At 42.7% G+C, this 20,475-nt stretch overlaps 4 protein-coding genes across 8 annotated transcripts; 3 read left to right on the top strand and 1 right to left on the bottom strand.

Annotated features, from left to right (window-relative positions):
- The first annotated feature begins 656 nt into the window (after positions 1-656).
- LOC121186953 (membrane frizzled-related protein) lies at positions 657-6,791 on the top strand. Its single transcript, XM_041045900.1, has 13 exons — positions 657-725; positions 2,219-2,327; positions 3,055-3,192; positions 3,341-3,508; positions 3,682-3,901; positions 4,471-4,601; positions 4,703-4,828; positions 4,935-5,011; positions 5,108-5,256; positions 5,437-5,567; positions 5,917-6,051; positions 6,325-6,452; positions 6,567-6,791. Exons 1-13 carry the CDS (start codon positions 672-674, stop codon positions 6,789-6,791), a joined length of 1,791 nt encoding a protein of 596 aa, XP_040901834.1. The 5' UTR covers positions 657-671.
- On the bottom strand, positions 6,692-11,122 carry nudt8 (nudix (nucleoside diphosphate linked moiety X)-type motif 8). Of its 5 annotated transcripts, XM_041045899.1 has the most exons (7): positions 10,871-11,121; positions 9,350-10,243; positions 9,136-9,268; positions 8,436-8,513; positions 7,877-7,959; positions 7,491-7,552; positions 7,170-7,365 (listed from the first exon to the last, which is right to left on the bottom strand). In XM_041045899.1, exons 2-6 carry the CDS (start codon positions 10,240-10,242, stop codon positions 7,507-7,509), a joined length of 1,233 nt encoding a protein of 410 aa, XP_040901833.1. In that variant the 5' UTR covers position 10,243; positions 10,871-11,121; the 3' UTR covers positions 7,170-7,365; positions 7,491-7,506. The 5 variants fall into 5 exon arrangements, 4 of the variants coding, with proteins under 4 accessions (XP_040901831.1, XP_040901833.1, XP_040901832.1 ...); XM_041045897.1 differs by lacking the exons at positions 7,170-7,365; positions 7,491-7,552 and adding an exon at positions 6,692-6,810 and having other exon boundaries at positions 10,871-11,122; XR_005894565.1 differs by adding an exon at positions 6,766-6,810 and having other exon boundaries at positions 7,279-7,959; positions 10,871-11,107.
- Positions 11,123-11,448: 326 nt separating this feature from the next.
- ftr86 (finTRIM family, member 86) lies at positions 11,449-15,091 on the top strand. The gene is made up of 10 exons (XM_041045509.1): positions 11,449-12,122; positions 12,420-12,515; positions 12,685-12,918; positions 13,025-13,187; positions 13,282-13,371; positions 13,476-13,526; positions 13,685-13,726; positions 13,834-13,899; positions 14,002-14,204; positions 14,613-15,091. The coding sequence occupies exons 1-10, from the start codon at positions 11,613-11,615 to the stop codon at positions 14,946-14,948; spliced, it is 1,791 nt and encodes a 596-aa protein (XP_040901443.1). The 5' UTR covers positions 11,449-11,612; the 3' UTR covers positions 14,949-15,091.
- Positions 15,092-16,464: 1,373 nt separating this feature from the next.
- Positions 16,465-17,544, top strand: LOC121186778 (complement C1q-like protein 4). Its single transcript, XM_041045574.1, has 4 exons — positions 16,465-16,471; positions 16,644-16,757; positions 16,873-17,013; positions 17,111-17,544. Exons 1-4 carry the CDS (start codon positions 16,465-16,467, stop codon positions 17,542-17,544), a joined length of 696 nt encoding a protein of 231 aa, XP_040901508.1.
- The last annotated feature ends 2,931 nt before the right edge of the window (positions 17,545-20,475 follow it).

Below are 20,475 nucleotides of genomic sequence, written 5' to 3'. Positions count from 1 at the left end.
TGCTCGCCCAGGTTCGGGCGAGCAGGCGTGCGTGTGAATAAAACATTTTAGGAGCTTAGGAGATCATTATGGAGATTATAGAGACTTAACAGGGACCCCTACCACTGCCTCCACCCTCACCCCTTCTCCCCTTCCCTGTCACCTCCCTCCTCCTCCTCCTCCTCCTCCTCGGTGCTCAGTCCTCTCAGCTGACTCGGCTTTGTCCAACACTGTGAAGGAGTTTCTAAAACGCCTTTGTAACCACTTACTCACCATCAAAAAAAAAAAAAAAACCCAAGAGAAAGACAGGTCGATGCTGCTCATGATAAACTAGACAAAAGGACGAAGAATGGCGGTAAACGTGGATACCTTGAGAACTGGAGTTTGAAAGTCCCTTGGTGTGGATTGTGTTGTGTTTTTATTTTTAATTTTTTACCTGGATTATGTTGATTGATGTTCAACAAAGGGCTCTGCTATGCTGGAGAACTGAGGGCTTTCCACTCTACAGGGGAAACCTAGTCGAAGCAGAAAGTGAACAATGCTAAGGAAACCCAGGAAAACATCTTCCACACTCCCTCATAGAGAAATGGCTCTCTCACAGTGTCATCCTGGACGTATTTATCACAACATCAGGCTCTTTGAGAAGAGGAGGACTGAATAAATTTCCCTGTGAGTGGGGACAACAGATAAAGATGTCTGACCTCAGCCAAGTCGCTGTTTACTCAGACTCCTCAGATATTTATAAGGTGAGTAAGGATGATAAGTTGGATAACGCTGGTTAATGATGGTTTTAAATTGGAGGAAAACTTAATTTAAGTTAAACTCATTCTGAATAAAAATTGGCTTTAATGGAAATTTTACATGAAGTTGAAGGTTCCTTCTCTTGACTGGGAATTGACTATAACTATAAAATAGCTTCATACTTATGTAGACTTCACAGGCAAAGGTGGATTACCACAAGGGCTAATTTGGAAACTGGCCAGGGGTTCAATGCTCCTAGAGGCCCCAAACGTTGCTTGGGTTTTGGTCATTTGTAAACCAGACAACAGGTCCAAAATATAGTTCTAAGACCTCAACTATTTTAATTTGACCAAACAATCCCAACTTAAGGACCACTAACAAGCTTTATTCCACAGCTTTCAATCATTATCACACAGTCTACATCTGCAGATGGAGCCTGTTCACTGAGATACAAACTCAGTGGCTGTTACAATTTTATATCATGATATTTATTACCTTCTTTTCCCGATGAAGACCATGTGATATGGTTGAAATCACAAGAGAAAGCCAGGAAGTGAACCTAAACAAGATGAAGAATGACCTTTCATGTGGATTTATAATGTGTTTATACAGAGCATATTCCCAAATTAATTTGGGGTATTTTTGGCCTCCTGACAGCTTAACCTGGCCATGTTCACAGCATTGTCTTACCAATCACAAACTGGTTTGGACCAGACCTTATTATCAGGCTGTAAATGTAACTGTATGTAAAAGTGAGACTGTAATTTTTGCCAGTGGCCAGAATCAGCAAATATCCGAAGGTAAGTCTGATGTTTTCAGTAGCAGCAGATCACTGTGCTCTGAAGCCCTGAAAGCCCACTGTAGGTAGCCCACTACCTGCTCAACAACAAATAATCAACACAGTCAGCAACTAGCTGGTGAGTATAGGGAAGAATTTATCTTAAAAAGAGCCTGATATTTATTTGTAGTTACCACAAACAGAGCTAAAAGAGCATGAACACTGGACTTATATTTGTCAGAAGGCCAAAGACATGATTCCAGGTAAATTCCAATCCTACTCCATCACTGCTGGATGTGTCAATAAGCAACTGTTTGCTAAAAAAAAAAAAAAATGCTACATCACCTCAAAAGAAGATAACACATAATAATATGTTGTGTTCACATCATTCGGTGACCTGACTGAGAGCCAGTTGACAAACCATAAGTACAGTTAGCAGACTCATCCAGTGATGTCTGTTACACAGCATCATTTATCTGAAGTTTGCTAATATCAGCCAACATTAGCAACCACGACCTACTGGTCAGACCAGACCAAAAAAAAAAGTGAGTTTCATTGCATCTGAATTCATTTGAATCTTATTCCTTCAAGTTTGCTTTTAAATCAATACTTGTACATATCTTTTGTGAGTAACTGTATGATGTTTTCTTCTTCTTTTTAATTGAGAGTTTGTTTTGTAGTCATTTTCATTTCCACTTTTTCCTGTTCTGCTTTCCTCAGAATGTTTTCTGTAACCCTGCCTTTGAGCTGGAAGGGGAGCGAGAGGAGAGGGTGGAGGGCTTCAGGACATCCTCGTCCACCCCTGAACCAATCAAACCACCAGCAGCTAGTGAGTCAGCCAATCATCTTGTTTTCTATGACTAAACATGAGCTGTGTGTGTGTGTGTGTGTCTGTGTGTTTATGTGGATTAGTAAATTTATTGCTTCATTTGAACTCTGCTGGCTTTTCTGCAAGAGTCGGATGGACATTTGTGTCCAATGAAAGACACTACCAGTTATGGGAAAACATAAGGACCCAGTGTTCCATGTTTTCAGAGCTTGACACACACTAGAGACTAAAAGTATTTCAGGCCTCTGCTTTTGAGGCCTCCTTTCCAGATCTGTCTCTCACAAGCACAGCACCCTGTCAAGAGTGTGCAAGGGCAATAAAAATCACTGGAGTGTCCCTTTAACTGAAAACAGAACCATATAGTTGTAGAAGTAAACACTTTAGTAAACTAGGATAAAAACAAGATCAAATCCAATTACACAATGGCTGCAGTTGTTTCTGGTTGCAAAACCAGGCAAAGTCCAGCAGTTTATTTTTAGCTTTCATTTTGATTCACTGCAAAGTGTAACAGAGGAGCAGTTTCTGACATGGTGGCAAACTTTCTCCAAGCTTTGGAGAACTCACTCTAAGTCAGCAGTCCTCTTTAATACTGCACATGGTTCAGTGTTTACACCAACTAAGTTTTAAATGAAAGGAGAGGGAGGAGAATAACATCTAAACAACATGCAAAAAAAATGAAAACAATGTACATAATGTTTGTGTGTACCTGTGTGCGTGCTTCATTCAGGTCTAGGCTGGGGTCTGTTTGGGGTGTGTGTGATGCGTCTGCGGGGTCCGGGTTGTGGCTGGGGAGTGGTGGTAGTCTCTGCTGCTGCTCTGCTCCTGTTAGCCGCCCTCGGACTGGCACTGGCCCTAATCCTCACACGTGAGTCACTGCTGCACCTCGAATCAGTCATTACAATAAAACAGAGTAAAAAAAAAAAGTACAGTGGTTTTTCACAGCAAGTGAGAGAATAAATGACGTTTCTATTTTCCATTTCCCACCTTGTGTTTTTGTTTTCTCCATGGTTCAGAGATTAAAGGTCAGGCAGTGGAGGATCAGCTGTTGTCCACCAGCCTTCCAGACCTACTGAGTGCAGGAGTTGGAGAGACCCATACTTTACCCACAATCCCTTCCAACGGAAGTCAAGGGGACAGTACAGCCGCACCACAGCCCACAAGGATCCCCATGTCTGAAACACGTAAAAAAAAAAAAAAATACACTCACTTATTCTACCTGATATTGTAAAGTGTTATACAAACGTTTCAGGGTCAATTTCAATACAAATTCAATACAAATGTGTTATCAGGTCTTTATCTGGAGACCTTTTCCTTTTTGTCTAACTGAGACAAGGTGTTCCCATCTGTCTGTCAGGTTGTGGAGGTGTACTGACAGACCCAGAAGGCAGTTTCAGTTCCCCAAACCACCCCGGCTCCTACCCCCCCAACTCCCTGTGTGTGTGGGTGATCCGAGTCCCACCCCCCTCCTTGGTTCAGATCCACGTTTCCTTTTTGACCGTGGAGGGACCATCTCCTTGTCTGTTTGACTGGCTGGAGGTGCAGGAGCAGACGGAGCAGAGCTCTGTGGTCACCAGGTTGGTCAGACCCCAGCGAGCTCCATGAGACAAACACTTTCAGGGCGTTTGTCAGTTCCCATTCTCGACACTCCCTGAACTTTGCTCACACATATTTTTGGTTGTTTGTAGATTCTTGTGTTGCACTCAGTGACACTCTTGAGAAGTATTCCAAAAAGCCCTACTGTCTCATCCAAGTAGTATGAGTGGCAGAAAGACCTGAAATTCAACTCACATTAGCCTGTGTGCTTGTTTTACCTGAATGTGTTGGTAGATGGCACTAAAGGTCTGGGCATGGTTATAGAGCACTTCTTTGTACTGAGGGTTTCTTGGCAAGATTTCAATACATGTGAATTCTTTGGCCTTTTTAGTTATTTGCATTCTTGGAAAGTGTCGTAACTTGATTCATGAAACTGTGAAAATGTTATCTGACTCAAGCTCACAAATCCTTTTAAGAATTTTACGGTGCAAAGTTCAGATTCAGGTGGCAACTCCAAGGCTGTAATAGCATTAAAAGAAAAAAACAAAGAAACACAGAGATTATTCTAAAATAATAATAAAAAAAAAAGGTCTGTATTTCCTTCCTGCAGATTCTGTGGTAACGTGGCACCACCGACTGTCAACACAAACAGCAGCACAGTGTGGGTCACCTTCCGCTCTGACGGCAGCATCGCGGGCACTGGCTTCACAGCTCAGTACAGGGCCATACCTCCTGGACACAGTCAGTAGCCTGCGTCTGGAAGTGCATGTATACCCTTGTGCTCATTCTGCTCATATGCATTTATGTGCATCCACGCATGGACCTAATGTATGTTTTCACAGAGAGCTGCTCCAGAGAAGAGTTCATGTGTGACAGTGGTCGCTGTCTGCTGCCTGTGTCCGTGTGTGACGGTCACCCAAACTGCCACGACCAAACAGATGAGGCAAACTGCAGCCATAAACACAAAGGTGAGAACATGCAAACCTAAGTGAAAAACAGAACTGTAAATGAAACACACTTGAAAAGGCCCCCGGGACTCACGAGGGAACTCATGGATACTGATTGTGCTTACAGAATGTGGTGGGCAGAAGACGGGTCCTTATGGTTACCTGACAAGTCCAAACCACCCAAAGCCTTATCCTCACCAGCAGGTACATTCAAAACTACTCCAGGCTGCTAAACACTCTATAAAGTGGCCATTTTCTTGGCTTTGTTGCCTAACTACAGATTCTTCTGTTTTCCATTAGCTGTGTATGTGGTATATATCTGTTGAGGAGGGCCACGTCATCACTCTGAGCTTCAGGAACTTTAGCCTGGAGACTCAGGATGTGTGTGAGTTTGATTATGTGGAGGTGCACGACAGTGTCGACACCGGAGCTGGAAGAGTCCTGGGAAGGTGAGACCTGCCACGGTCGTGATCTTTTTTTTTTATACTGCATTTGTTTTAGGACCCTACACTGCTGTGATATTTTCAGCCACCTGCTTTGAAGATCCTCTTGGATCCGTGTTGTTTAGTGGTTAGTTACATAACCACAATGTTCTGAAGGATCTTTTGTTTCCTCCGCCTTTGTCTCAGGTTTTGTGGTACCACCTTCCCACCAGACCTGACCTCCTCTGGCCCCCACATGACTGTGGTGTTTGTGGCTGATGAGGGAGTGGCCGACAGCGGCTTCAACGCAACATATCAGGCTGTATCTGTGCTGGACAGTTAGTTCTTGCTTTTGTGATGCTAACTCATTTTAACCAAAGAGCCTCTGGTGCCTTTATTATTTCCTTTGCTTCTAATCTTTTTTTTCTTCATATTTTTCTTCTTCCTTCTTATCTTTTCCTTCCCTCCTGTGTAATGCTTCTTTTTGGTCCTTCCTTTAAATCTTACTTATTTTGACCATCTTTCTGTCCTCCTGCCTGCTTCCTTATTTCTACAGTACCTTCATTTAGTCTTCAATAATTGGCAATTTTCCTTGAAAGGCCAAAATTCATTATTCACTCACTCTCCACTCTTCCTCATTAGCTTTCCGTAACTCTCTCTCTTGTGTTTTTTTTTCTTTGACTAAAGGGACATGTGCTCCCAGCCAGTTTGCCTGCAGCACAGGGGAGTGCCTTCAGCCGCAGTGGTTGTGTGATGGATGGAACGACTGCCCTGACGGAGCAGACGAACAGGGATGTGGCAACTCCACCTACCCTCCCTTCAGTGAGTCCCTGTTATCTCTGGCAGCGATCAGAGTCCTGCTAGACTGTCACAGATATGGCTGTATTTTTGTCACCAGAGCTCTGCTGTGGAAATCACTCTAAAAAACAAAACAAAACAAAACACAAGTTTGCAGGATGGAGATGATTTGTCTCCAGCAAACTTAAAAAAAAGTTAGGGTACTGACCTTCAATCATAACTGCTTTGTGTATTAGAGCCCATGAATTCTGATTCCCTGAATGCCAAAACAATACTGTCTTCTCTCCACGCCTTCAGCTTCATCGTGTGAGTTTATAGAGGTAGAGATGTGTCAGGGTCTGAGCTACAACCTCACCTCATTCCCAAACATCTGGCTATCCATTGCTGATCAAAGAGAGGCCGCCACACTCCTGCGACAGTACAGAGTAAAAGCTTCTTTCATTACTTAGCTAATTTACCCGTTTGTTTTTTTTTTGTTGTTGTTGTTGTTGTTGCTATGGTTAAATCTCAAAAGCCTGAGCCTCCATGTTATCGTCCAGGTGCTGATGGAGTTGGCCTGCTTCGAACCCCTGCAGAGGCTAGTGTGTGGGATGTTCCTACCCCAGTGCAGCCCTCAAGGAGGCGTCCTCCAGCCCTGCCGCTCAGTTTGCTCCTCGGCCGAGCAGCAATGCAGCCAAGCCTTGGATCTCTTCTCCTTCAGCTGGCCCTTCAACTGCCACCTCCTGCCTGACTCACGGGACCCCATGGAGTGCTCGCTGCCTTGATGCTGATGTTACAGTTGTGCTGTTAGTAAGAAAGATACTCATCTCACCTTCAGTATACTTTTTCCTGAAAACATTTCACACCAGATGTGCAGCAGTGTTTGAGGACCAAAAAGCCTACGCTGTACAGAACTGGAGACTAATTTTCTGAACTCAGACCAGAAGGTCCACAGCATTCAAGTGCTGTGCTGTGGAAAGCAGAGCGACTTGTAGCATGACTGCAACCCTCACTATAGACTCCTGCCCAGTAGCTATTTTAAAAGAAAAGCTTTCAGGTACCTAGACGAAAAGTTTTTCAGGTTTGTTGTTTTTTTTTTTTGCGATTCACTGAACCAAATGAAAGTTTTCAATCTCCATCTCCAATAGCAAATCAAACTGATATAAATGAACATTTTGCACTATTTATTGCTTTGATGTCATGTAAATCATGTAACTTTTAAAAAACATATTAGCCTATGAAGAAAGAATAAACAATACAGACAGAGAATACCTTTAAAACCATCTTTACTTGCTTTGTTCTTCAGCACAACACATTATGATGTGCCTGTGTTATTTAGGTGTTTTTAACAGTCCAGATCTGATAGTGTCTGAGATAAAATTGGAAACAAACATGAGCTGAATCAAACCAGAAATCATGAACTGTAATACAGCTGTGCTTCGCTGAGCCTGCATGATAAAATATAACATGAAAAATATAAATACCACTTTCAAGTGAAACTCATACAGCAAAAGTTGTGGTAAGTGGTGGTACAGAAGACCTGGAGCTGAATAAAATGAGGATTTGTAAGTATTTAAAATTAAAGAATATAAAAAGGAAGGAAAAAAATATATTTTATATAAATATATATTTATATGTAACGTCTGTATTCACACTGATTTCTGGCAAGATTTTGCTACTCCAAGCTTGATTGCACATTTCTCATAATCAAATTTATCAGTCCCACGATAGATGTGCTTCAGAGCTATAAACTATAAAGTGGAACAGCTAAGGAGGAACAATGAGTTTCAGGGTATGGTCTAAAGCGACAGCAGTCAGGCCCCACACTCGATGTTTCCCATTACGAAACACTGGGAGTGTGTATCCATACTTGTCACCGGTGCGGAAGTGTGTGTAACCACAGTTCTGGGGGTTGCATAAATGAGACAAGGACAAAGTGAAGATCTCCTCGACCTGGGATGGAGACAGACAAAAGAGACACATTACAATTCACAAAACAAAAAAGAGGTGTGTTTTATAGTATATGTTTAATTAATTGTCTATTTTTGTGTACATTTATGTTGCTAGTTTAAAAGGTGAGAAAAGATGTCCGAGAAGAAACAGACGATAAAAGCAGCAGGATGAAGTGAATTTGGTTTTGGTAACTGATGTGAAACAAAGTCACTCCAGAAGATCGTTTGGTGCAGAGTGTGAACAATAACTGTGGTGTGAATTTATACCACCAGAAAAAAAAAACAGACATGTTTTTTTTTTTTTTAATCTGCAAAGTATCTGTTATGGGACAATACACTGAAATAAATTGTATAAAACACAGCTTAATATATACCGTGTCCAAAGAAAAAGAACTCTGGTGATTTACACATGTGAAACCTTGCCCATTTCAAGTAGAAATAAAATGCAGGCAGGTGCTAAAAATAAAACAACACTACCTCTCCAGGGTTTGGTTTGAAGGACAACTCCTCTAAGGGACCGAGGTTAGCCAGTACAGGAGCGATCATCATCCCTGACTGAAGACAGAGACAAACTCAACACGGACTTTTTATTAAAAATGTTCAACTTACCAAAAAAACAGTGACATTTACCCAAGTATAATGAAATGTTCAGCCTTGCTTAAGACACATTTTGCTGTTTGTTTTCTCTATTATGAAGAGACATTTGTGACAAAGCTGAGTATGTATAGTACTGAACATAAGGACAGGTTTTTAAAAAAAAGAGGCCTTTAAAAGGCCCGGAACATTTCATTGATTTAAAAAAAAAAAAAAGAAAGAATCATCAACAGCTCTGACAAACAAATAATACATCAATTAAAGTTAGAGTTTCTAGTCCATGCTTCGAAAATGTGAGAATTTCATGCTATATCATCATAAATTGAATATTTATGGGTTCTGGACACCACAGCTAACAAACAAACAAACAAACAAACAAACATAAAGAACATCACATTTTTCTAACATAGAGCCATCAGTGGCACACGACCACAATTTTACAATGCCCACGACAGATTCAAGGACAGAAAAGATTCCATCATGAAATTTTATATCAGTTCATAAAACGAAAGAACTGCTTAAGCACAGCTCACCGCTTCAACAAATGGCTGAAAGTCTTTAAGACAAACCAGTCCCCACTCACCATGTCCCTGAGAGGCTTCAGGATGCCCCAGACCCTCTCTGCTGCCACAGTAATACCCAGCTCCTCACGGGCTTCCCTCAGTGCCGTGGCCACCACATCTCTGTCTGACGGATCACTCTTCCCTCCTGCGAAGCTAAACGTACAAACAGAATTAAGGACACATTATCTCCTGAATGTTCTTAACACGTTTGAGCCTGTTTCTCCTGCCACTAACCTGACATCTCCCTTGTGTCTGCCCTTCAGTGTGCTGGAGCGGAGGGTGAAGAGAAACGCTGGTTGCCCCTCAACAGAGCACAGAGAGACCAGGACGGACGCCCATCTCCCCTGGTTCTTTCCTTGGCTCTGACTTGCTCCTTTTTTCACCTTGTCCAACTCATAGAGCTTTAAGTTGGGCCTCAGGCTCTGTCGACACCTGTTTTCATTCTCCGGGGATAGACAGTCTCTCCAGACATCTACCACACGAGGGGCAGCCTGATGAATAGCTCGGATTTGCTGAAGAAAGGGACTGGAGGCTTGTGGTCTACTGTGAGAATAGTTTAAGATCTGTGGCATATGTGTTGACAAGCGGAAAAGGCTGACAAAGTGCTGTCTGCAAAATAAATGGCTTTGAAGGTCACATTTAGTGTTATTGGTGAAACGGAGTGAAACCTGGCAAAAGTCCCAAGGCCTTCTCCAGAGCTGAAGGCAAGTTGTGTTGGTTAAACAGTCCTGGTAAGTGCTCACAGCTTTGTGGTTTTGACCTAAATCTCCCACTACAGTGCATTTCCAAGGATCAGACGCTTGTTTGGCTTTTGCAGAGGTAGAAACCTGAGGAGGGTGATGATGGCTGGATAAAATGGCTTTGGACACAAGGTTTTGAAATGAAGCCTCTCTCAGATGACGATTGTCACAGTCCAAGCTACGTAAAGAAAGCTGTGTTGAACAGGAAACAGGCTCTATGGAAAATCCTTCCTTGCTTCTGTATCTTCTTTTACTGTCCACCCCATGTCTTGTAACCTGCCATATAGCACCAGTGTACTCAGAGAAAGCAGAGAGGTTGGACTCTCTCAATAGCAGCAATGATCTTGTGGGACAAGACCAGGTCAGTATTTGAGCGCCCCTAAACATCCTATGAAAAGAAACAGAAACATTCAAAGACAGTCAGTGGGTCTCACTGTGTTCATCAGCTAACTGCACCTGAAGCTGAGTCTATCCCACAGCTCAGGTAAACGTTACACGCCACTGTCTCCTCCTCCACTAGTCTCTCGTAGGAGTAGTGGAGGAGGTATCATTACGGCGTGGGGAAAATGTTAGCCTGAGCTGGTGTGTAGATGCGGTTTGTCTCTGAAAGATGTTTACCCGGACTTGACCATCATCTCCGTTACACTGTTTGTCAAACTTTGGCTAATAGCAACAGCCGCTAGTTAGCTACGTTAAAGTAGCTAACTAGCGTTTACGTTAAAGTATCAAGTCCGTGGCCTCTCCACTACCAATTAAAGCGATCACAACCTGAACTGGGAGCCGTAAACATCATATTTGGCATTAAACTGTCAAAGTGTAAGCACGCTAACTAGCTAGCTAAAACGTTAGCATAAGATTAGCAAACACAGAAAGCTAACTAATGTCAATCGTATCGCGATGCTAAAATTTAAACTTGGTCTGTGGCAACGGTTCGACGTGTCCCACAATAAGTCAGAAATACGCCAATGACCCAGACTCAAAGGTAAAACGTAGTCTGGCAGCGGAAAACACTCACCTTCAAAGTTGAATCTAAGGCAGCTCTCTCCCTCAGTTAGCCTAGCCGCCTGCCACCATTCAGTCTGGCGCAGAGTGACTTCACGCACGTCAGTGTTGCGTTCACTGCGCGTGATGCAACCTATTTTACAACTCTCAACAGTTAGCTCGTCTTCACTGCAAGACAATAAAGGGCAGAGGTGAGATAGAATATAAACATTATTCACTGATGAATTCATCAGGAAAACAACCCATTGTTTGAAATTTACATCACTAGTCACGTAGGTGAAAAACCAGTTTGGCTTGTTTTGATTGTTCGTTAACTAGGCCCATTTCCATTTCTGGGTAGACTAAAACCTGGGTTCATTACAGTTTTAGTTGCTAAAAACCATAACATCACAGTCTTGATAAAATTCTGATCATATGAATACTTTGTTGGTTAGTGGTTAATTTTTCCTATGGCAAAAAGTTGTCATTTGTTCATGAGGCTTAACATTTCTGATGTCACCAACTGTGAAGCACCTATGACATAAGACAGAAACTCCTCGCCCCACCTGTTTTACCAGCCCCACCCTGAGCCCAGCTTGTTTCAGTTTTTAAGCAGCATGTGATTCATGTGGACTGGCATTTCAAACTTGCCATCTTTGTCTGCGTTTCCCATTTCTTTAGCCTACTTGGACGGAGAACCTTGTGGTTATCCACATATTTCCAGGTCTGACCTCAGGGAAAACTAACTCATCTTCTCTCATTTGACCCAGCACCATATGGCCTCTGTCTGGACTGAGGGGGAGACCTTTGTCTGCTCAGTATGTCTGGACACCTTGAAGGATCCAGCCACTCTACCATGTGGGCATTCATACTGCTTGGCTTGTATCCAAAGCCACTGGGACAAGAAAGACAGCCAGGGTGAGTACAGCTGCCCCCAGTGTAGGCAGGTCTTCAGCCCTCGGCCCTCACTGGCCAAGAGCACTGTCCTTGCGGAGGCAATGGACAAACTGAGAACCAACAGCTTCAAGCAAAGCTCCTCCACAGCTGCCTCCTCAGCCCCACCATCGATGCCTGTCTACCTGGAGGTCCTACCAGATGTGGGGCCACGACAGGGCAGCATGTACCCTCAGCTTCCCACAGTTGACCCCAGACTTTGCCCTCAACACAACCGACCCCTGGACCTGTTTTGCAATGAAGACAAGGAGTGTGTGTGTGAGGTGTGCTGCCAGCATGGACACAAGGGGCACCGTGTGCTCAAACCACAGGAAGAGAGGAAGGAGAGACAGGTATGTGATGGAAAAGGACAATTATCACCACAGTAATGGTATCAATGCTCTTTTGTAGTCCGTTTCTCTCGTGCTGGTCTGTGTTGTCACAAGTGTAGCATTTCCAAAATGTAGCTGAACTTGAAGTGCTTGTAAAACAACTGCGTATAGTGTGTATTCCAGTCACATGTGTGAAAGTGTTCCTCCTCCTATTTTAGGGGATTTTCTGCCCAAAATAATTTGTGGTGTCACAAATCTCTAAGTACAGTGCTTGTGGCCTATTTTCTATACTAAGCTATGGATTGTGTGTGTGTTTAGAAAGAGCTTGTTCAGATGCAGGCAGAGGTACAGAAGAGAATTCAGGAGACTGAAAAGAAGCTTAAGGAGCTCCCACATGTTGCTCGCCAGCACAAGGTAAGTGCTGTTGTAACTGTTTGGTGTAGAAACCTTTGTACTAAGTCAGCATCTCTGATGTCCTGCCTGTTGATCTGTTTATGACACACACGTCCACCTTCTTTGTACACTCTTTTCGTCACTTCCTCATCTTCTTTGATCCTTTCTCTTTTTCTCTCTATACACCCAGGCCTTGGTCCAGGCTTTAGAGCAAGAGAGCACAGATTTGTTCTCAGAGTTAGCCAAGAATGTAAGTCTAACAGGCACCCAGGTTGGTGAGCTCTTCAGCACGCATGAGACCTCCTTGGGCAGCCAGGTTGAGGGGCAGATCCACAGACTGGAGCAGGAGGTGGTACAGCTCCGCTGGAAGAGTGAAGAGCTGAGCAGACTGGCCGACATGCAGGACCCCATCTGCTTCTTGAAGGTAATGAGTGTGAAGCATTTCATTCAAATCTCACAGGATGAGTAAAGGATAATAAAATGGGAACTGCTGTTGTTATTCACAATCCTATGTGTCATTTGTTTGCAAGAATTTCCTAACCATGGAGCCACTGGGTCAGAAGGGTGCCACAGCAGTGTCAGTGCTGAGTCAGGAGGAAGCTGTGGTCGCCTCCATCCGCTCAGTCATGAAAGAACTACAAACCTCAATACAAGACCTCTGCAAAGCCAGCCTGGGCAAGATCATCACATTAGGTCAGTATTCCTGAGTCTTCTCTTCTCTTTTCTCTTTTCTTTTCTTTTCTTCTCTTCTCTTCTCTTCTCAGTCAACATTTCTTTTTCTTTGTAGTGAATCATGACCCTGTGGCTTCTACACCCAATGGTGCAGAAGCAGATACAGCAGCTGATCACTCTGATCAGGCCAATGCTCAAAACACGGGTACGGAAACATAAAATCATCCAGTGTTATAACTGTTAGCTATATACTGAAGGAAAGGACACTTTCAGATGTGTTTGTCACAGCTCATCCACTCTTTCCTGTAGTGTACGAAACAGCGACAGACCCTCCACCTTTGCCACCTCCACGACCTCAAGGTAAGTCACTGTACTTTATCACTGTGGCTCTTAAAACAAATGTTCTCGGATATGAAAACACTGAAGCTGCCACATTGCATGAGAAAGTTTAGATGTCATGAAGTTGAGGTTTCTTTGGTTTACCTGTTCCCTTTGTTGCCATCTCTCTGGACATGAAGCTTCTGCCCCACCTCCACCCTGCCTTCCTCCTCGACCTCAAGGTAAATAAAAAAAAAAGCTTTAGAAACTGGCAGCATGGATATTAATCAACTACATTACCTTGCTGAAGTAGGAAATGTGATGTAGGTGAGTTTTTTTTTTCTCTTAGCACCTCCTGTAACAACAGTGGGACTTTTGAATGCCGAACCAAAGTCTAGAGAAGAACTGCTGAAATGTGAGTCCATCATATTCCACAATATGAAACAGAATACAAACCACAGTGTGAAAGCCTTCAGGGGATCCAGAGTATTCACTAACATGCATGCTCTCCCTTCAGTTCGCTTTGAACCCACCATGGACCCTAACACGGTGTATCGCCACGTGCAGCTGTCAGATGGAGGTCGTAAGGCCACACTGCGGGCTGAAAACCTGAACCCACCGGACCATCCTGAACGCTTCCATTTCTGGAGACAGGTTCTCTGCAGAGAGCCCCTGGCCGGGAGCCCTTACTACTGGGAGGTGGAGTGGACTGGCCAGAAGGTGAATCTTTAGTGGGGAAATGGAGGATTTCAGATATAGACAGACACTTGATAGAATAAAATAATGGAAATCAGTTATATAAAAAATACACTAAATGGTCTGATGATTGTGGACTCCCATTTTCCCAAATTACAATTGTCCAAAGAAAGCCCCAACATTAAATGTCTCATCCTTTTGCTAACCTGGGTATTAAAATGCTCATTGTTTTTGTGTTCTACACATTTTCACCAAGATATACCTTGATTTCAAATTTCAAATACCTAAAAAACTAATGACATTTCCTCAGCTGTACTTTGTATTTAGTGTTAATTAGCAAATGTTAGCATGCTAACACCCTATACCAAAACAGTAAACCCTACTTGCTAAACACCAACAGGCTAATCTAGTTTGCCCTGTCCCACCATGCAGCTCACCATTGGCGTGGCCTACAAGCAGATGGAACGTAAAGGTTCTGATGACAGAAGTCGTTTGGGCCACAATCCCCAGTCCTGGAGCTTGTACTGGTCTGGCACTGGTTTCTCCTTCTGGCACAATGGGCAGGAAAAACTCCTCGGCTCACCTAAGGCCAAACGGATCGGCGTCTATTTGGACCAGCATGTAGGGGTTCTGGCCTTTTACCGCATCACCGACAACCAGGCCGACCTCATCCACCGGCTCCAGACCCAGTTCACTGGCCCACTGTACCCAGGGTTCAGGTTCTGGACAGGTGTAGGGACCACAGTGACTGTTTGCCAGTTGGATTAAGTTGATGTGAATAGGCTGTTGTTGTATGTTGATATAACTTGCTTATATGGTTGGGAGCATGTGACAGTGAAATTTTTTTTGATGAGGAAGTAAATGTTTTCTTGCTCTGGAGATTCTATGAGATAATAAACAGCTGTTCAGGACTGTCTGGTTTTCATAATATTCTTTTTGCACCAACCTTTATTGATCTAATGTAAATAAACACATTTCATAAAAAAAATGAACATTAACATCTCTTGAGTATTGTGTGGCAATTTGGATTGTCAACAGCTCCAATAGCACCCACTATTTATTTTGATATTACAAAATAAATATGTTGTATGTCTTGCACATATAGTGAATTGACAACAAAGAATCTTTGAATCTTTGATATACTGTACGGTATATCATAGGCTAGTGCAGATTCTGTGGGTTCTCTCTTCTTATGTGACTAAAGGAATAAACAGAGGCCTGCTGATCTTATCTTTGAGCCCTACACCTCAGTGACCTGGATGCTTTTTAGCCCCCTTCCATTCTTGAGTTATCTGTAGTATATCTAGTATTCCCGCATGGATATGGAAAGAACTATTTGACCTTTACTGGTGTTTGTTTCCACCCATTCCTTTCACTTGGCTCAGGTGAGGTGTTACACGAAAACCTGCAAGTATGAGTCAAGATTTGTGTTCAAGCAAAAAATGTATACTGACTCATAAAGTATTCTCAGCTCCTCACTTTCTTGTACAAAAATATTTTTGTGAGTCTTTTTTATTCCAAACATTCATAAGCATGACCTTGCTTTGCGCTGGTTAAGTCAAGTAATTCAACACTATTCAGAGGAAGACAAAGAAACTCTCATTTTCCACATGGTGGCAACAGCTTGTTGTGTCTTGCCCTGTTCGAAAAAAGGAGGAAAAATTAGAAAGATGTAATGAACACTGGGCTTCTGTGTGAAAAAAATCTTGAATTTAAGATTAAAAAAAAAATGCTGGCTTAGAAAATGACTGCAGCACTTCACATGATTGATGTGATGGAAACAAACGTCAATCACAGCTGACACAACTCTACTTTTATACCTCTTTAAAACAGGTTTATGTGAACAAAACTCCACAGTATTTTCAGTGCTGCAAACTGACAGATCACTTTGATGCACAATATAGCTTTTCATGAATTTGTAGACATAGAGAAAAGACACAATATTTGTGTTCTGATGGGAACACTGAACCACACGGACAACTTGCCTCAGAGGACAGGTGATACCTGACCTACATCTACGACACAAAGCCATGCAGGGTGTGTGTATATGTGTGAGTGTCTGTGAAGCCCCCACTCATGAAGAATTGAGTTAAGGTATACAGGTGTATAGGTGTGCAGGTATAAGGGCAAAAAGGGTGGAATGTAACAGGAAACAGGGAGGAGCCAACCAGACAAATAGTACTGATGGGAAACATATACGTATATATAGATGTGACTCTTGACCCTGCATCAGTATATCACACCTTCTGCATTTGTGAAGCCATCATCAGTTGCGAGCGTAACCATGCGAGGTGAGACTAGTTCTAATTAGAAAAAGGTTTCAAGGTAACAAGCTGCAGCTGTAGATGATGGACGGAAACGTTGAGATGTAATATCAAGATGTGAGAGTAAAAGAATCATTTCTTGCAAGAGTTAATGTTACGATTCTCTCTTGGTTTTGTACCTTTTCTCTTCTTCTCCCAGCTATTGTACTGCTGTGTCTCCTGGAAACGGCATTGGTCCAAGCAGTCGATTATTCCTGGGGTGGACCTGGCAAGAATTCTGAAAATGGAGGTGTCGATTCCAACACAGAAAATGGTGAGAGATTTTTAAGAAAGTAAACCAAATTAGAAGGCACACTCAGTGTATCTGCACATAATCTGATCTGCAAAGCCTCAGCCTGGTGTGAACATGTATGTGTGTGTGTCTTCAGTGTGTGTTACAGACCAGGCGTCGTGTGGCTGCTGTCTGATGCAGCAACAGATACACAGGATGAAAATGTTCTTCAACATGAGCCTCAATGAGCTGGAGAAGGAACTCCAGAAAACAAAGACTGTCCTCAACAATGTCAGAGGTGAGAAAAGTGCATGAGTTAAATTATATAATGGAAGTAGGGGCTTTTCCCATCGCAGCTTCATAACAAGTCTGTTTCTTTTCCGCTGCATATCCAGCCAGCCGAAGCGCCTTCTCAGTCGCTCTAACCACCGACAACGATTTGATCTGCTTGGGCCCCTTCCGTGACGACAAGCTCATCGCCTACAAGCACATCTTCATCAACCTTGGAGATGGCTACAATGCGGACACTGGTATCTTCACTGTCCCCCGCTCTGGTGTCTACAGCCTCGCCCTCACTGTCTACAGTGACGCCGGTTCTCCTGGTAACACCCTGGCTGCCTGTGCCAACCTGCAGGTTAATGGCCTGGTGGTGGCAGGACCCAGAGAAAAAAACATGCAAGACCAAGAGGACAGTGCCACTATTGTTGTGGCCCTCCACTTGAAGGCAGGGGACGAGGTGGCTGTCAACTTGCCCATCGGATGTTTCCTCTGCGATGACAACAGCCACTATAACACTTTCACTGGGTTCCTGCTATATGCTACTGACTAAGTTAGGGAAATGTAGCTGCTCTGGGGGTTTTTTGCCAACTGTTACCATGCTGACAAGGTCTGAATCTGCTAGAATAAATCTTTCTAACATGGAATATTCATTTGGATTGTTTTGTTTCATCATGCTCAATATTATCTTTCAGCAAAAGCAAAGTTTCAAGTCAAGTCCAAGTGCTTCTGAAGCCTTTTCAAACACCAGAAATCAAATTTCAAAATGTTGCATGCCTGTGTCACTACTGTCCATGTCTCAACCTTCCTTACACCTGACTAAAGTTATACAGAATATCTTTATTCTTGTAACTGTAAATCATCCAGTGACTGATTTTGTGTGATGAAATATGTGGTCTGTAAATTTACAAAATAATAAATCAAGATTTGGAACAAAGTAGCAGCTTTGTGAAGTATTTTCTTTTTAATCTCCACAATTGCACACTTGAGAATGAAAATGTACTCCACTGATTTAGCCTTGCACTTCTCTACAGCACTGGGTCACAATGGACAGTTTAAAAAGAGGATATTAAATAAATGCAGCAAAACAAGACATTTGATCTTTTTCATTCCACATATTGTTCTTTCTTGACAAAACCTGATTCCTAAATTACCCACAATGCAACTCAACCACTGACAGTTCAGCTGGAGATTTGAGTGTTTTATGCTGGTGCAGCAGGGATCTGGTAAGCTCATTTCTCTCTGACTCCAGATCTCCATAGTTTTTGTCATTTTCAAACTTTTCAGCTGTAACCAAGGTGACCATGGCTCAGCTGTTAAAGCAGGTTGGCGGCTGATCTCCAGCTCCCCCACACCCAGGCTGTGTCAGGAAGGACATCCAGCATAAAAATGTATGCCAGATCAAACATGCAGGTGGTGATCCACTGTAGTTAATGGCAGCAGCTGAAAGACAACTACAACCAGCCATAACTAGCGCTGACTCAAGTGACATCAGTTGAGGCAATTTCAACCATTATATATATGTGTCCTTTGTTGTTCAGTGTGTAGGTCTGTTTGTCTTTTGTTTGTCGGTTGGTCTGTTCAGTCACTTGAGTTTGTATTTTTTTCCAGTACAGTTCTGTTAGGTTGACCTCTTTTATGGATCCGAGTTTGTTATATTTTGGTTAAAACATATTTCTTTGTATTTTTTTTGGGTAAATAAAATCGGCTTTTTTGAAGAAATGAATCTGTGTTCCTCATGCTTGCCAGCTTGGTCCCTTACAGGAAGCTACTTTGAGAGCATTGCTTTGCAGAGGTTGAACAACAGTAAAGCTCCTCCAGGGAGAAATCTAGTTTGGTTGACTAAAGCTATTTAGAAAAAGCAGTTCAAACTTATTTGTGAAAAATGAGAATGAATGTAGAATAAAATTCTAACAAAATATGACACAAAAAAGGTCAAATGCCAGCAAAAAATGCCACTGAGTTAAGTTTATTGCAAATAGTGCCTACTCTTTCACAGGTCATACACAAACCAAAAAAAAAACCTCATGGTGATTCAACTCAGGTTGAGATTTGGGAGGTTTATCCATGATGATGTTGTCACTGTGTGAGCGCTGAGCAACACCCACCCTGCACAAAGGTAAAAAAAAAAAAAAAAGATTTAAAACATTCCTTCCCTTTTATGGCCCCAGATCTGCAGTTTCAGTAGTTACACAAAAAAAAGTAATTTGACTATTTGAATCACTGCAAATATGAATGTAAGCAAGCTAATGTAACATGTAGTTAAACTACTATTTTGATTGCATGTAGTTCACTACTCCCCAAAACTGAGAACTATACTTATTATTCCTGTTAAGGGTCAAAGCCTGTCACAGTATACACTGAGTGAGGGGCTGAGTGTACCATGGCAATAAACTGGCCAGGTTGGGTTCAAACCAGCACCACCCTGCAGTGGAGCAAATATTTCTGTCAGAGTTCACCAGGATTACTAAGGGAAACTAATGTGCATATCAGCTCCAGGCAAGTCTAATGTGTTATCAGCTACACAGGTTTTGCTGTTCTGGGTGGTACAGCAGCATACTGTATGTCTCTTGGGAGCAGAGCAGACCTTAATCTTGTGCTGGGTGGAGCCAACAGGAGCGACAACAGACAGTGACAGAGTTCAGGACCCCACATGGACCAGCAGATCAGATCTCAGGAGGAAGAGAAACTGAGTCAGCAAGTTTCAGTCAAAGAACTGTTTCAGGCTTAAATAACCATAACTCCTGCACAATGAGCCACATCCACTGAGTAAGGAAGAACTAGGCTGTTGTTATACTCACAACAGCCAAGCCTAACTAGGCTTGTGCTACTCGTGGGCTTTGCCCAGCACCACAGAGACTGAAACTGAAATGCACAGTTGCAAGATTTTGAGATCAATGAACATCTAAATTTTAAATATCCCAAAGGAGCTTGCTAAACAGTGACGTTTATTCCTCTGAAAGGGAATGAGAGTTTTATCTAATATAGTTAATGATGGCTGTTACATCCAAGTGCACCAGTAAGCCATGCCTAAGAACATGCACAATACCAAGCACAATACAAGTACAATTAATGTTGCAACAAAATAGATGAAAAATAAACTGAAGTTGCACTGGATTCCTACTGTAGACTTAAAGGGATAGTTAGACACTTTGTGCTTGTACTTTAATTCTGTCAGTATTGACCACTACAGTTTACCAGCATGTTTGATTTTTGCCTTATAGAACCACACTAGCACTGTCAGATGTTCCACCACTTTGCCGCAGACAAACTAACTACAAATGGAGAAATCTCTCTGTCTGTCTGTCTGTATTTCACTTTTCTCCTCCGCTCATCCGATTGACCTCAAACTTTGCAGGTGTGTTGTTGAGGACCCAAGGAAGTGTAGTGCCGACTGTGAAGTTATTTGGGTGATGCTCTCATGAAAGATGCAAGCTGGATTTATGCAGGCCAAGCAATCAGCCCCCAACAGGCACTGCACTCT

The sequence above is a fragment of the Toxotes jaculatrix genome, chromosome 9 (genome assembly GCF_017976425.1).
Source record: "Toxotes jaculatrix isolate fToxJac2 chromosome 9, fToxJac2.pri, whole genome shotgun sequence".
NCBI classification, from domain to species: domain Eukaryota; kingdom Metazoa; phylum Chordata; class Actinopteri; family Toxotidae; genus Toxotes; species Toxotes jaculatrix.
This window is presented reverse-complemented; position numbering and strand designations above follow the sequence as displayed.